The sequence below is a fragment of the Pholcus phalangioides genome, unplaced genomic scaffold (genome assembly GCF_987345545.1).
Source record: "Pholcus phalangioides strain wild (caught in Gottingen) unplaced genomic scaffold, Ppha-v1.0 ptg000020l_1, whole genome shotgun sequence".
NCBI classification, from domain to species: Eukaryota; Metazoa; Arthropoda; class Arachnida; order Araneae; family Pholcidae; genus Pholcus; species Pholcus phalangioides.
The window spans coordinates 3357224-3374569 of record NW_028301613.1 but is presented as its reverse complement, the minus strand read 5'-3'; the positions used below and the strand labels follow the sequence as shown (position 1 = coordinate 3374569).

At 39.2% G+C, this 17346-nt stretch overlaps 1 protein-coding gene across 1 annotated transcript in view; it reads left to right on the top strand.

Annotated features, from left to right (window-relative positions):
- Window positions 1-17346, top strand: part of LOC149070760 (fibronectin type-III domain-containing protein 3A-like) — a 125302-nt gene that overhangs the window by 92418 nt on the left and 15538 nt on the right. The window contains exons 3-12 of the mRNA XM_089248785.1: window positions 2702-2891; window positions 3280-3444; window positions 3913-3987; window positions 5137-5192; window positions 7655-7821; window positions 9063-9122; window positions 10510-10553; window positions 11756-11850; window positions 14635-14813; window positions 14980-15139. Coding sequence (XP_089104911.1) covers window positions 2702-2891; window positions 3280-3444; window positions 3913-3987; window positions 5137-5192; window positions 7655-7821; window positions 9063-9122; window positions 10510-10553; window positions 11756-11850; window positions 14635-14813; window positions 14980-15139 — 1191 coding nt within the window. The remainder of the gene's footprint in view (window positions 1-2701; window positions 2892-3279; window positions 3445-3912; window positions 3988-5136; window positions 5193-7654; window positions 7822-9062; window positions 9123-10509; window positions 10554-11755; window positions 11851-14634; window positions 14814-14979; window positions 15140-17346) is intronic.

The window sequence follows — 17346 nt, the reverse complement described above, 5'->3', positions numbered from 1 at the left end:
ATCTAACAGCTGGCACCACAAGTTACTGGTGCACCTAGAGGTATACTTCCAATTAGAAAAAAAATATCCAAATAACGTGTGGACCTCACAGATATGTCATTCATATTTTAAAGGGTTATATAATAATAAAAATTAGCATTTTGCCTTTTACGGAGACCCTGTGCTCAAAAAACCCAGTCGGAAAGTTTTTGCCTTCTACCCTGTCCAGTGGCCAACAAAAGAAATTCCCCTTTTTTCAGTGCAATATTCGCTGAGATATTTGTATTCAAAAAATGGGGAAAAATAGCATTAATGGGGAGAAGCATTTTCCGTTAGTTTTATGCTGCTCCCCCAAAATTCTTTCTAATTCAAATATCTCAACGAACATTGCACTTTGAAACGTGGAATTTGGTTTTGAGTGCAGGATATCCATGTAAGAAGTTTATTTTATTTCAATAACTATGCAACCCTTTGGTTCACACATGAATTAGGTACCTGAGTTCTACACACGATTCGGATACTTTTTCTAATTAGAAGCATGCCTCTAGGATGAACGGTTCGCCAGTAAATTACGGTATCAGCTATTAGCTATGCACCCTGTATAAGAGACTTAGGGTGGGGACTACTTAAGTCTTGAATTATTATCCTTCCATATGTAGTTATTTAGTGAGAGTGGTGTGTGCTAAGCATTTTCCTGGACCAGTATTTCTTAACTAACCTTTTTCTGCCCGTGGCCTTCTTTGAGTCACATTTTATTCGCATGACTCCCATGTCTTACTCAAGGTCTTATCCGGGAGCAAGATTCTTCCGAAGTATTGAATTGATTTTTCTTAGTAAATTCATTCTGAAAAAAGAATTTGTTAATGAAATCGATCCCAGACCACTGGGCTAAAATTTAGTGAGCTCTCCTCCTGTCTCAATTCTATTCAGGGCTGTGTTTAAACATGATGTGCCCATATTCAAAGTTATAAAGTTATGTTGTGGGAGCCTCATAGAATTTGCTGGAAGTTAACAGCTTACATATTTACTACCTATTATCAAAAATCATTACACCAAATCTCATGAGATGACAAGCTTATGGACATGAGAACCCCCCCCCTCAGAGCATACGCCCCAAGGAGGGACCCCCCCCCCCCAAGATAATTATTTTTAGTATACAAGGGCCAGTGATAAATCTAAGCCATTATGCCTTCCAAAGATCCCAGCCTTGTGGTCCTGCTGAAAATGTAGGGGTCTGGATGGCACCATGCCTTAAGCTGGCCCTGGTAGATTCTGAACATAGTCACCCCCCCCCCCCCCACCATATTTCATTCAAAAACTTTATCTCTTCATGCCTAATTTTTTTTCTCAGCTCTCTTTGGCCCTCCAAACCACCTGTTATTGGGGCCCCTTTACTTTCTCTTGTGTCCCCCCCCCCCGAGATATTCCAGTACCACAAGAGGAAATCATCCGGGGCTGTAACCTTACTCTGTGTGTGTGTGTGTGCGCGCGCGTGCGTGGACAGACGGAGATGAGGGGAGAGCCCATATCTCAACGACCCATCCTCTAATGTTCACTTGACTTGATTTTTTTGGTACACTTCTGAGCACATACATGCAGGGAAGTATTTTGGACCAGTGGGTGCTCACACAGGCGTACTCCCTCTTGAAAGATAACAAAAATTGAAAATGTATTTGTAAAATAAATATTAAAAAAAACACACATATTTTTGTATAAATTCTGTATACCATGGGTGGCTGGAGCCTTGAGGCAAAATTCTTACCCATGCGAGACAAAACACATGCATCTGGATACCCTCCATCCTTTAGGCAAAACTGGGAAAACGGACACAAGCAAAAATGTGAGAAAGCAGGGGATGTGGGAGTACTACAGTAAAATTTTTGCTGTGTGGGGGGTCTAAAGGCTCTATCAATTGCGATGGCAACGGAGACTCCAGCAAGATTCAAGACGCATAGAGAAGAAACGGGCAGTTTTTCCTTTAATTTTTTTTTGTGTTTGATATTTGCGGGAAAAAAATCAGAAATCTGTATAGGAGATTTTATTTCTGAATCAATTCTGTGGGTGCTCTGCCCTGTTCAATAAGAGAGTGTGGGTACTCGAGCACCCATAGCACCCCCGGCTCCGACGCCATGTGTGTACAGGAGTGTTACATGTGTGGCAACGGAGACTCCAGCAAGATTCAAGACGCATAGAGAAGAAACGGGCAGTTTTTCCTTTAATTTTTTTTTGTGTTTGATATTTGCGGGAAAAAAATCAGAAATCTGTATAGGAGATTTTATTTCTGAATCAATTCTGTGGGTGCTCTGCCCTGTTCAATAAGAGAGTGTGGGTACTCGAGCACCCATAGCACCCCTGGCTCCGACGCCATGTGTGTACAGGAGTGTTACATGTCTGTGAAGATCTTCCATCATTCATTGGGAGGGGAAGAGTAATGTAAAATTATTTTAAATCTGTGTTTTCCCATTTAGCACTTGAAAATCCCTCGAGGACCGATGCTGTTTGTCATGATCTCTCTCCTGTCCTTATCAGATTCAGCCATGGATCAACCGCTCTTTTTATGGCAATTGTTTCTAGGCAAGTGGAATTATGTGATGAAGCCCCACACACTGCCACTTATACCGACTTGACCCTACCGCAATCCTTGTTTTGATTTAAATATGTTATGGGGATATGCACGTTTATAGTGTAATAAAAAAAAAATTTTTTTTTTGTGTAATTCCAGAGCCCGAGTCATGCATCTACTGCAATGGCAACACCGTCTCCATTCTACGCTTATCCACAGCCACCGTACTCTGCACCGCCGCACTTTCATCCACAGCCTCCTCTGCAGCCAGTCATGAGTCCGCAGGGCATGCATGGCATGATGCAGGAGCATCCTTCACCCCAGAGCAATGGCCAGGAGACCCAAACAGGTAATATAAAGTGTTTTGTATTTTATATTTTTTACCGTTCTTTCTTAAGAACAATCCAATACCAGCCACGGATGTCTGGGACATTGTATATTAAATCATGTAATGGAAATGACAACCTGACGGAGATCTCTGGTTCAGCAAGGTCATATGGTAGATTATCCTTTGGAGACACCATGATGGGTCAAAGCCTCCATCAGAATTTTTAACATTTTATTTGCCATTTTAGTGTCCCATAACTTAATCGTGACAGAGTCTGGCATAATCCTAAGCGATTATGGCATATATTCATGCTCATTGATACTTTTGAGAAGTCTGATTAAAGTTTTCGATTGTATAAAAAATCTGAGTCCAAATCAGTGGAAAATAATGTATGCTTGCTCCATTACAGAAACGTCACCTTCACCACCTTCATCTCTAGTGATACCAACGCAGAAAGATGATCGGTACCAACGCCAAACTTACAAGTTCAGAAGAAAAATGGAGGGACGATCTTCCAAGGAATCTGGCAAACTGGTCATTTTGTCTGGCCAAGCTTCACCGGCATCAAAGAAAGGTTTGTACAGTGGTTTCTTTCCTTCATTCGGTTAAAAATTTTAAGAAACACGTGATAATTCATACAACTTATGGTGGAATATATAAAATCAATTGTTGTCGAATACAAGGAAACAGTACAGTTGAATCTCGTTTTAACGAAAACTATTGTAGCGAAAATGTGGTTTTAGAGAAAACTTTTCTAATCCCTCAGATAAGTTTACATAGGAACATTGCAAAAACCTGGAATTCCTTTATAATGAAATTTCATTATGACGAAGTGGTTTCCTCCGGTCTCTTGGATTTTGTTACAACAGGATTCAACTGTGTTTATAAAAAAGTTAAATTTCGTCATAGATAGGACGCAGTGAAAATACACCAATGAAAACCTTCCATTAATTAAGCTGAAAAACATATTTTTATGTTGTGTTTTTTCACTCTATGCTGCTTATTCCAAGAAATGCAGTGTATTTTCTGTTTTTCCTTACAGAAAGGAGGAAGCTGAAAGAGAAGAGTGAGGATGGGATCAGGTTGAATGGAAGTTCTGGAAGCAATGCATCAGAAGGTGAGCTAGCTTGCATTTGCTAGATATGATTCAGTGATGTAGCTTTTATCAATTCTCTTGCGTCTCTGAAACCCAGATTACAGAAAAAACTGGATCCTCTTAGCAAGAAAATGTATTGTACTGTGGGATCTAGTGAATTCAATTGTTACTCACCCTTTTCCATAAATCTAGTGCCTCTGTGATATATCACTGCGATTAATATAGGTGCTTAAAATTTTCTGAATAATTATTAGTGGGCTCAGTTTATGTTATAGTGAGGATTTAAATCCTATTGCAAGATAACATGTTCCCAGTCTAATCAGCCCCCCCCCCCCACCTACAAGGAGAAGCCTTCAGAACCATGTACAGGCCTGAAAGAAATGGTACTTGGTGCAACCGAATTTTTATGGGATACGCTCTTTCAAAAGGGTCAAAGTAGAAATTCCTTCTCTACTTATGCCAAAAGACTCCTATTTTCAAAGTGACAAATTTTATTTAAAGTTTTATTAAAAATTAGGCTATCTACGTACCTGGGAGAAATTAAATTGCTGACATTATTGATAACATCCCAACTGGAGCTATCAAATGCTACTCTGGGATTGCTGAAACTGGTGCTGGAGCTATCTTCTGCATCTCTGGAGCTGACCCATGATTATGATAAGATACACTTGTATCTTGGTAAAACGACTACAGTCTTCCAAGCTGTAGTAGTACTTGCAGTAGCTGCACTAGCTGAAAACTTAATCGCTAAAGGGTATCGCATAACAAACGCATCATTATCTTCTCTGATAGCCAAGCAACATTAATGACTCTTAACAACTTCGTTCCCAATACTGTTGCGAAAACTTCTGGGAAATCTCACGCAGAATGATATTTATTCACATCTACATGACCCGTAATTTTTGTTATTCTACTTGGTGTCAGAGCAATAGGTGAAATTGCCTGAGCTCTTCCCTCTAGGGACACCAACGATTGAAGATGGTGATGATCAGGCCATCTACTGCCATGCCAAATGTATGGCTGAATCATATAAAAATGCTGAGCTCCAAAGAAAACCTAATCGGTTTAACCCATTTTTGACCGTAGGAAATAAATGATAAAAATGAGGTTGGTGTTATTTTTTTGCGTGTATTGTCTGTTCAGTAATAGTGTCTTTTTTTTCTTTTTTAGATGAAGAGGTTACATGGATGATGTCAGAATATTTATCCAACATGAGGCCACCAACCGTAAGTTTTCATTTGACTACAAAGAATGTGTAGTTGTTGTGGCAGTAATTGGCTTTTATATTGACAAAATTTCATTGTTCTGTCTGGGAATTTTTTTGATATTTCTTCTCAAAGTGGACTTGTCCAAGTTTTCGCTATACTTTCTTTCTTTCCCTCCCCCTCTTCCTGCGCAACTTACACCAGTCTTTGCAGTTCTCACCTCCGACGAGATCTTTCATTATCTTCCGCCATTCACAAAAGACTCCAAAACATACCCGTACTCCCGATCTGAGCTGTCTGTGACCATCAATGGGTTATAATGATCTTAATAATTAATGAAACCTTATACACAGAAGTGCCGGGGAAAACTGAGGAACATTTGCAAGTAAAGGAGAATTGCAAGCAATTGAAATAACTCTATGATCAAGCAGCGCCTATATAAGACAACAGGTAACTATGGAAACTATTAAATCAGTTTCTGCTGCTACAATGGCAGTTTATCACGATTTAAGTGACTTGGTAGCCTGCACTCATGAGACGGGTCATAGCTTTTCCAAGGTAGAAATTAAACATGAATTTTAGCTCGCGCGACAACATACCACGAATATAAAAGATCTGGAAAACATAAAATGTCCGACAAAGGTGCTGGTGAAAAAAGAATCTGAGGGAATGGGACCCACCAATGACTATTAAGGAGCATTTCCTGAGATAGACGTGCGACACTGCCTCAAAAATCACTACAGAGTTCAGTGTTAGGGCATCAAAAAATGTCAGCATGTGAACTGTGCTACAGTCTCTCCTCGATATGGGCTTTGGGAGCCAAAGACCCACTCGTTTATCTTTGATGACTGCTAAACCACACCTGCACCTTGTCCACATTCCTCTGCAGAATTTCAAAGCAATTGGTACATGTTGGAATGTGTGTACGAGATGTGAACCTATGTGAAGTTTGTTTCGGTGTAATGCTTATTATGTGTAGTGCTGCCATCTGCTATGAATTTTTCTATGAGAGTGAAGTGTAATGGTTGAATAATTGTATTGTTGTAGGCCCGTTGCTTTGTGTAGCAAGAATTTTTAACGGGAGATTGGTTTGCATTCGCACCTCGAAGTTTTGAACCACAGAAAACCAATTTCAACTGACCACCACTGAGGAGACGATAGGAGTTAGAACCCGGCTCCATGCAACGAGAGTCCACCTTTGATGACTGCGTGACACAAAATTATGTGCCTTGTCTAGACTCTCGTCAGCACCGTCATTGGACGGTTGATGCCAGGAAACATGTTGCCTGATCAGACGAGTCACATTTTCGGTTGTTTCAGCTGATGGTCTTGTACGGGAATGGAGAAAACCCCATAAAACCATGGACCCAGCATGTCAGCAGGAGACTCTTCAAGTTGGTAGAGGAGGCATGGAATGTGTATTGTTGGCATGATATGGGACCCCTGATAAATGATAAAGCTTCAGATGACTCTGAATGGTGAACAGTATGTAAACATTCTTTTAGATCATTTACACCATAGTTTCCAAACCTTTTTTGTCCCATCGCCCCCCCCCCCTTCTTCGTAATTTTTTTCTCCCATCGTCTAATCTAACCCATCTAACGCAATCTAACCCATAGGATCCTATGTTATATCAGTAGCTTCTACTGGCCCCCTGAAACATTCCATTGGGGGCGTTAATGCCCACGTTGGGAATCACTGATTTACACTCATGTCCTGTGTGCACTTCTACAGGCTTGGACGATTCCAGCAGGACAATGCAACACCACACATGAACTAAGCGGCACATTTACAGATCTCTTAAGTGATCTGTGGCACAATTCCAGAGCATTAAGCAACACATTTCCAGATCACTCAAGTGGACCTATGGTACATTCACTTAAGTGACCCTAGACACAGTTCCCCAAAGCACTTGAGCAGCCCATGGCACATCTGGATATCCCTTGAGTGTCACAGTTCTAGAGCACGTTTTAGTCAAAGTGGCTCTGTAGAGGACTTATTTATAGGAAGAATAAGTCCTCTCCAGTTCAGGTGGCCAAAAACTGTGTAAAGATTTTTCTCGGTTTTTGTTACACTGAGGAAGATGCCATTAAGAATATTTCATATTTTTATAAAGGGTGGTTGATGACGTAAGCATCATTCAAATCCCCCTTTTCATCATAAGTCAGCTAACCATCAAAACCCCTCCCCATCGAAGCTGACATAATAATTGGATGACCCCCCATCCACTTTCACGTTCATGTAGCTATTAAAACACTATCTACCCAGGCTTCTTTTTCTTAAAAAAAGCAACAAATTTGTGCAATATCTTTTTGAAATATGTGCATAAATTTTTGGTACTGATTCTGTTCACGCTCTAAAAAAATCTTTTGTGTAATGTAATATCACATTTTATAATCGTGTTTTGAACAAAGTGATCAGCAGTTGATGTGTCTATATAATGTCCCAATTTATTTATTTCATTTTGTATCATTTACCTGTAGGTTGCCGAAGTATCCAGTCGTAGTGCCCTTGTTTGTTGGAAACCTCCAGATTTGCCTCCAAGTGACGTGGAGAAGAAACTTGGAATGAGTACTCAACAAAGCGAAATAATGTACGAAGTCATGATTTGCGAGAAGGGAAAAGATGGACACTTCAAAAGCGTCTATAAGTATGTGTTTCAAATATTCTTTTGGATCATAAATTATTACCCGCCCTCACGTTTTCTCCTCGTCAAGCTATAGACAGAAAATTACTGTAGCGATCACAGACATAAAGGTTTTAGACGAATTCGGAAGGCTAAGGAGTATTAGGGGGGGGGGCTGCGCCTCAAATCCCATGTGTCTAAAGGTATTATGGAGAGGGTGACAAATATATATATAGGATGTCTTGTGTAAGGGGTAATACTGCCTTTATCTCATCAACCCTCCGTCATAGAGGTATGATTCTAATTTAAAAATGCTCAGAAGGCATTCAAAAATTACCTTGTACCAGTTTCGAGAGTGAAAATACAGTGCGTAACAAATTTTAAAAAAATCTAAATTTTTATACAGTCCCCGTTGTCCTCTAACTTCCAATTAGGAAGTTGGTGCCCTGTATCTCCTAAGACCAACAAAAAAGAATTCCATGTTTCTAAGTGCAATATTCGCTAAGATATTTGAATTCAAAAGTCGGAGAAAAGTTATGAGAGAATACCATAAACTAACGGACAATACTCCTTTCCTTCATTTATGCTTCGTTCCCACAACTTTTACTTTCTTGAATTCCAATATCTCAGCAAATATTGCATGGAATTTTTTTCTGTTTGCCGCGGGAGATACTGGGCAACAACTTCCTACTCGGAAGTCAGAGGACAAGAGGACTGTATAAAAATGTTCATACATTTTTTCAAAATGTTATCAAAGTATGTCTATCCTCTTTTTTGCGGCGCCAGAAATTCGGCGGCCTGTTGCGGCTGCACCTTTTGCACCTGCCCAAGTCCAGCCCTGCTTGCAAGACCCTGTATATTGGAAGTGAGCCTTGGGCCCATGGGCCAGAAATAAGTTTAAGCCTATGGTGACAATTTCTTAATTTTTTTTTTTACTAGCAGTCTTTCAATACTTAAAAGTGTCACATTAAAGTTGAATTTTATTGGTAATGGTCATTGTAGTTGAATGGAATTAACTGTAGGACTGGTCGGATGCATTAATTTGGAGATCAACAAATTCCAGCCACCAGGTTGCCATGGCAACCGAATTATTTCTGCCTTAATTTGTTTGATTAATAAATTGGAGGCCGAGAACAACACAATTTTGTTTAATTGCATCAGTGTGTACAACACTTCTCAAGCACTTTGTTTGCATTTATTCATAACAAAATCAAGTTTAAATTCTTTCCTTTATGAATTTTTTTTTATCTCTATCATTTCTCTAGCGGTATCGATCATCATTGCACAATAACTTCTTTGAAGCCATCCACAGATTACTATGTGTGGTAAGTATTAAGATTTCTCTGTTGACATTTTGTGAAAGCAAACATTTACAGGGGCAGATCTAGAGCAATGTGTTGGGAGGGACACGATTTACTGTTTAGGTTTGCCGAATCATCCCCTCTTTGAGGTACTTTTCCGTCAGGAGAGGCGGATCCACCTCCCCCGGATCCATGCATGTGCCGAGGCAGACATCTTCAGCTGCGAGAATAAAGCCTATCCAGATATTTTCAGCTACAAATGGAGCTCAGGCAGGTATTATCAGTGGCAAATGTAGGCAACCATCTACCAAATGCTTTTATTGAGAGTCCCACACAATTGTGGGACTGACAGGGCTCCGTTTCTGGGGGGAGGGCAATGAGAACCACCATTTTTTTGTTTAATGCTATAAAATCACTATAGAGGGCCGGTGAAAAGTCTGACTTGCGGCCTGCCAAAGATCATGGCCTGGATAAATCCCAGGTGACCCATGGCGACACTTAAAAATTGGTATTGGTGCCCAACATTTTCTTTACGCAGTTACTGAATTGCAGGCCGAGAGAAGTGCGAAATGTTTTGGAATTTATAGCAGCATGTCTTCCAACATGAAAGATGTGACTATGCCCTGAAAACGTCAAAAGATCCATTATTCTGGACCTTTTTCTTTCGTTAATTTTTTTTTTTCTGACACTTAAGAAATTGTTCTGGTGCCTAGATGTTTTTTCACGATTTGTCTAGCCCTGATTCAAATGGGGGGTTTTCAATAACCTTCCAGTAAATGAAAAGTTTTGGTAATCCAGCACACTTTGCTCTGATATGTGCCAGATTGGTGGGAATCTACTGTGTGTGTGTGTGTCTCCTAACTTCAGGGCCGCAACTAGTGGGGAGCAGGCAACCTCTCTCTGAAACCTCTCCTTCAACTTTACAAGGGGGCATCAAAATCTGCGCTTGCCCCCGGGTAACCAAGCATCTAGTTGCGGCCCTGCCTAACTTCTCTATGTTGCCAGAGCTGTGTTCGTTTTTTATTCTCCTGCTGCTGCCATTTGGCTTTCATATATACTACACATGGACCAAAAAATTTGCATGTTGCAGATCATTTTTTTATCTATTTTATTATGAGTATTCAGAATTTATACACAGTGAAACCTGTTCAAGACGGACGCTGAATGAGATGGAAACCTGTCTAAAATAGAATCAAATTATAGTCTGTTCTGTGATTGGTGCTTTGATTTGCACCCCTATAAAATGTTAAACCTGGATAAAATGGAATATTATTTCAGTCTCTTGACGTTCTGTTTCATATAAGAGTTTTACTGTATATAAGCTTGTATATATATTGTTTTTTTTTTCAATGAATATTAAATTTCTAGCAGCATATGTACTGAATACATTTTCATGCATATTTTTTTTCAGTGTTCAAGCATCTTTGGATGATATTCGAGGGAGCACAGTGAAAGGTAAGGTCTCGCTTGTTTATATCCGAAATGGTATGTTTCTGTAAAAATTTGCTCCTCATCCGCTGCTGCTAAAGGAAAAAAAATCTGTATGGGGGGCTGTGTATTTCAACTTCATAATATTAGTTTGATCACATACAAATACAGGCTCTCTGGAGGGGGGAGTTATGAATAACAGAGGGTGTGAAAAGTAAACTGTTGAGAGGTGGAAGATAGTTCGTCTCTGTTCTCTTGCCTCGACCACTTTCATTAGTGCAATTGTCTCTCCCCTCCCCGTATCTGCCTATGAATGTGATCTGTGTGTATGTACTTAAAGGTATCTTCACGCACATCCATCACGGTTCGGCTCCATTTCGTGTCGGTTCGAAAAAATATTCTTCTTCCCTCCACTGCTGATAAGTGTAGCAGCCGGGAATAGTAGAGGGTAAAAGGGATATATTTTTTCAAACTGACACGCGATGGAGACGAGCCCCGTGATGATACCTTAATGCGATCACGTCGGAACCTGGGTTTCTGATAATAATCGAATGATAAATAAATCTGCAAAAGTGCTGTTTGCAAGTACTGTGACCATACATTCCGTTTGTTCGAACGGGATGTATGGTGTATGGTATGGTTCTCTCCACATAATTGGTTGCAAAATTTTCAATCGTTCCATTTTTTTTATCTTATTATAAAACATGACTTTTGTTTCCTTTGTCTTCAAGCTAACGTGCTGCATTTTTATTCAGCCATTATGAGGTGCTAGAATGAAACTGTTGAAAGTTTATTACAAATCACGATACTTTTTTATAATGTGCGGTATGTTTCATACATTCCATTGAGACAGTCTCTCAGAAAAAGAAATTTGAAACTAGTCAACTGAATGGAAAAAGCTTTTTTTGTCATACATTTGCCTTCACTGTAGGAAGGCCATTACAAAAGCACTCTGCAGCACATTTACATCTTACGAATACTCGGCCAGCAGTGCGATTCCTCCTTACTTGAGTACGTAAGGTACGTGTGCAGCACATATCCAAATCACTCAAGTGACCGGCGGCATTGCCCAAGATCACTTAATCAAGTGACCTGTATGAAAAACCAATGAAGTGGCCTCTCTTGAAAGTTGGGCACCCTTGCTGAACACCTACCCCAGAATTTTAGTTTCCTGTATTTCTTTTTGTTCAGATTTCAATGTTGTTGAGATTGTTTACCTTTCTTTTCAGGATTGGTGTTTCGTACACAGAACTCTGAGCTAGATGTGCCTCAACCTCCAAGGCTTTGTTCAAGAACGAAGAACAGTTTGACCTTGAAGTGGAACGTAAGTCACCCAGATGAACTCTTAATCTTCTGCTATAAATTGATGAGCTGTGTACAGTGTAGCACAAAAGTTTAGGTGCACACAATACATTCTTTGATAAAATTTAAAAATATCTGATAGATTTTGTTGATAATTTATCGAAGATCAGAAATTGCAGATTTATTATAGAATACGTGAGTTGAAGGTTTCATATAAAAACTAAAACTTCAAAGCATCAAAATATTGAATTTCGCATGCCTTAAAAGTATAAGCACAAAATCAAAATCATATTTACGCAAATTTCAATATGCCATGTGGATTCACGTCACAAAAGGACATTTCTCATTGTTGCTACACAAACTTTAGTTGTTTTCTCGAGTCAAGTACCATACCAAAATTCACTCAGCTAACGGATAAGGAAGTGCTGATTATATGGTTTATGGAGCGTTCACTGCCAACATAATTCATCAATTAAATAATTCATCTACGAAAAATTCACCAACAACGGTTCGACACAAGTCAGTGAACTATTGAGTGAGAGGAAATAACCAAGTAAGTGAATCAGTAAATGATACAGTAGTGAGTGAGTGACAGAGTGGTTAGTATTCGTGAGTGAGCTAACTAGTGAGTGAGGGAGCAAACGAGTGGCAGAGTGAGCAACCTAGAGATAAGCGACCTAGTGAATGAGTGTCATGATGAACAACCCAGTGGTAGACTGAGATCTGCTGAGTAAGCGAGTGACATAATGAGTGACCTAGTGAGTAAGTGCATGACTTGGCGATTGAGTTCATGTAACAAAGTGAGCAACCTAGTTAGTGAGTGAGAGTGAGCAACCTAGTTAGTGAGTGAGAGTGAGCAACCTAGTTAGTGAGTGAGAGTGAGCAACCTAGTTAGTGAGTGAGAGTGAGCAACCTAGTTAGTGAATAAGTAACCATGGGGTTGAGTGTGTAACAGAGTGAGCAGCCAAGTGAGTTGATGATAGAATGAATGATCTAGTGAGTGAATGACAAAGTGAGCAACCTAGAGAGTAAGTGAGTGATCTATAGAGTTATTGAGCAGCCTAGAGATAAAGTGAGTGACTGACCTACTGAAAGGGTGATCAAGTGGCATAGTGAGCAACATTGAGTAAGTGGCCTGTGAAGTGAGTGAGTGACCTAGTAAGTGATTGATATAAGAGCAACTTAGTGAGTAATTGACTGAGTGAGAGCAAGTTAGCTCTAGTCTAGTGACAGGCTGGTTTCACTCATTCATTCACTCACTCATGTCGAGCTGATGTCTGTTAATTGTTTGTCTGTGAATTTTCCCAGTGATGAATTTTCTGTTTGGTGAATTGTTGGTCTGTGAATTTTCGTGGCAGTGAATTTCTGGTGGTGAATTTTCTGAACACGATCGAGGATATGGGTACTCAAGTTACAAGGTAAATCTGTTTCTCAAATTTCTATCGATTGATCGAAACGAGGCATCTATAGAGTGCTAGCACATGGTGAGTATTGTAAACCGAAATCTCTCGAGAGACCCGGAAGACCCAGAGTGACCAGTTTATGTGACGACAGAAAAATACAAAGACTTGCTTCGCAACAAAATCACTCCGCTAGTGACACAGAGAACAGAATTGAATATTTGGAGAGAAACTGTGTTCGTAGACGAATATGATTCGTGAACTCTGCTTGAAACAACACTGTAAGCAAGCATGATGGAACTGGGCTTGAAATCATGTGTCGTATTCAGATGAATGGCTGCACATACTCTTCAGTGATGAAAAAAAGTGGAATTTATAGATGGCTCAGATGGTTATTCTTATTATTGCATGATCTAAGAAAAAGTCCAGGAACTGTTCAGTAGGCATCTAGGTGGAAGTTTAGTAATAGTAAGCAGACCTCATTGGTATTCTTAGATGGTATTCAGAATTTAGAAATGGACCAAGAAACACTTGTAATCCATCTACATATTACCATTTGGAGAAATATTAGGTAGTTCAAGCTATACTTTTCAGCAGGATAATGCCTTCTTCCACACCTCATTGAAAAAGCGGTTCAGAGCCAAAAACGTCTCAGTTCTATAGTGGCTAGCTCTCAGTAAGGACCTCAACCCCCATAGAAAACCTATGGAGTAGGTTTACACATGTCGTGTATGGCAATGGAAAACAATATTCCTCTGTTTCAGAACTGAAAAACATGGTTCGATGTTCGTCCAGAATTGTTACAAAACCTGGTACTCTTCATAGTAAATCATGTGTTTGATGATGTTATAAAAAACAGTTTCAATAACGTAAGTAACTAAAATTATTTATACATGATTTCTAAAAAAAGAACATTTTTAAGATTCGTGCCTAAACTTTCGTGTCACGCATTTTCATTGGTTTCACTATAATGTAGCAAATTTTCAAGATTTATGTTGCGTTTTGCCATTTGTTATTCATTTGTTGCAGAGATCCTGCGCAAAATGTGTAACACCTCACAATGTACATCAACTAACTTAGACTCAAAATTACTGTTGTGCTTAAACTTTTGTGGTACGTGTTTGAATCATGATCAAAAGTATCTGGACCCCCCTGCATTTTTTTTAGTCTGGCTGTGTATGGTGAAAAATTAGTATGGACCTGTTTAGTGTTTTACTGCTACAAAACAAGCTGTCCCTTTTATCCGTAATTCTATCTGCCAGCTTTTAGTGTGTTATGGCAATGCTTGGATTGTTTGCATTTCCATAACCCGTTGGACAAAAACCTGCTGTTTGATTTCTTTTCATGTGTGTTTCCCTGTGATTTTCTCGCCTCTGATTACAGAAATCCTTGTTTTCTCTTCATAGAACATTGGTGATCCAAACTCGAAGGTTAAAAACTATGTATTAGAATGTGACCAGGGTTATGGCGAAAATAACTTTGTTCCAGTATATTCTGGTCCGCTGAAACAATTCAGAGTCACTAAGTTACTGCCAGCAACGTGCTACAGATTTAGGTTAGGTGCCACGACTGAGAAAGGAAAAAGGTATGTAATTTTTTTTTTACATCGGCTTTGAGATTATCACCACTCCATAATTACCCTGTAAAGTAATCATATAGTAATTATCACTCTATAATTACTTTTCAGGCTTTTACTGATTCTTTTTTTTTTTCATAATATTTATTTTGTTACCGTTTGATTTCTGTTTTAGCCCGTATAGTCCTATTTGCTCCTTCAGTACCAGTGGCAGTCCCCCTAGTCAACCCATGCCCCCGATGTTGAAGCAAGCTTTCCTCAACAGGATCCACCTCGAGTGGGAAAAACGGTCTTCAGATAACGATTTCAGTCTTCAGATAGAAGATGAAAACATGGTAAATTTTATTCTTATTCCTGTGACAACAGTGAATGCAAGGTGCCGAAGTTCTTTCTGGTATTTGATAATGATATAGTGAAGGGACGTGAGAGACTACGTCCAATCGTGTGCAAAAGCAGTGTCAGCAATTTTAGTATAAAACGATTATTAGGGGGACGGGGGAATTAAAATTTGCAAAGTAGTTGCAATTTTTGATTTTCGCTACTTTTTGTGAATTCTAAAACAACCAAGTCATACAAAGGATATGAAGATTACCCTTAAAAAGTTGTGAAAATGTAGAACAACAGTTTCCAAATATTTTTAGTCACGGCCCCCTCGGAAATCTTGGTGTCTGTTATGGACTCCCATTTATAGCCGTAGAAACTACAGCCATCTAACAGCGAGAATGTTCTCAAATAATGGAGGACATTCTATCCAGTACTAGCAAGTGTCATGCAGGGCTCCCATTTATCCTACTTTTTGGTAAAATTACTTTTTACCACTTTTATTACTTTTGTCCTACTCTTTCTCGGTTTTGTCCTACTTTTCTACCCCACACAAATCCTATTAACAAAATTTGTGTAATTGATTTTAATTGAGCAGGGAATCATCGATATATTGCCAAGTATTACAAATATTGTAGATTGCAATTCATGATTCTGCCAAAGCAGAAATTGTATCGGTTTTTCAGGTTATTTGGGGGGTATGTGGACCATTTTGGGGGGTTTAGTAATTTTTCATTTAATTAGTTTGAGGGTTCCAAGTAGAGTATTGATTGAAAACTTGTACCAGGTTGAGAAAAAGTAATTTTGTATTTACTACTTCATGGTCTTGGACCGTAACTAACATTCATGCATTCAAAATTGTGGCGCACATTTTGTGTGTAGGTGACACAACAGTTTGCTTTACAAAGCAGTTGATACATGGGATGATGCTGCCAAAAGCATTCAATTGTCTTCTGTATTTTCAGGACATACAGAGGCATAAACAATATTTAAAAAGCTCAGCAGAGAGCTAGAAATGAAAGTGCTTCATTTGTCGAAAACGATCGTGCTGGCATTGAACAGTAAAATACAAACAAATCCCTTTTAAAAAAAAAGATTGACAATTCAGTAAAACCATCCGATTTACCGTTGGACCTTATAATTTACAAATTTTGCACTGTGCTTTTGGAAGTGGTCGCGAAGGAGCGTCATTCTTAAAAAAACTTATATGTTTATAATTGGCTGTGTGCATTGTTGAAGAGAGTTGGTAGACTCTGTGCACTTTTGGGAGACTCCTCGAAAAAAGAAGTGTAATATGTGTGAATGAAGAGGAGGATATGAATGTGAGGAGAGACGGAAAAGAATTATTTATCTGTGGTTGTTAGTTCCCTTTTTTGGCCAAAAACTGTTTTTGTTGCCAAGTCATTTCTGTCATTTTACTTTGGTTCGAGTCAATCTTACTAAAGGGGTACCTCCCGTCCTACTTTTTCTAATTTTTTGAATGGAAGTCCTGGCCATGTGATAGCAGTGTCAACTATTGGGCTGCAATAGAACTAAAACAGTGTTTCGTACTCCTTCCTATCTAGAGACGTCATCAAAAGTACAATTTTTGTTAAATCATAACAACATTACTGCTGCAGTCTACTGACATTGCAACGGTTCTTTTGCATGTAAATTTAATTGAAATTTTTTCTTTTTTTACGTTTTTTTCCCGACTTAACATTGATTTTTCTTTCTTTTTAAATGTAATTCTACAATAGGGCCATGGACCCCTTAATAAAAAGGTCGTGCACCTCCGATTGGAAACTGCTGATGTGGAATCTAGTTTATAAAATTCACCAATTGACATGCTTTGGGAGGGTTGGTTAGCATTCTACAAATTCCAGTTTTTATATTTTTATAGTTCTCTCTAATATTTCACATGATGCTGTTTGTTGCGTCTGATCAAGCTTAGTCTTTCCAGTGTACTGTTATCTAAATTATGCTCGCAAGTTATTTCAGATCCTGTGTACTTTCCAGTTTATGCATTCCGTATATAGTCCCCCAACCACGAGATGAGACTTGGCTACGGCACGTCCTGTCACGTTGAATGATTTTATTCAGCTCTTTTGGGAAAAACCATCGGGAATAGCTCGCCAGCTGCTTAGCTTTCACGATTGGCTTGCTCTTCTAGAAGAGAAGAGAACAGTCCGACGTGGCATGACATGCCTTAGTCAAGTCTCATCTTGTGATTGGAGGACTG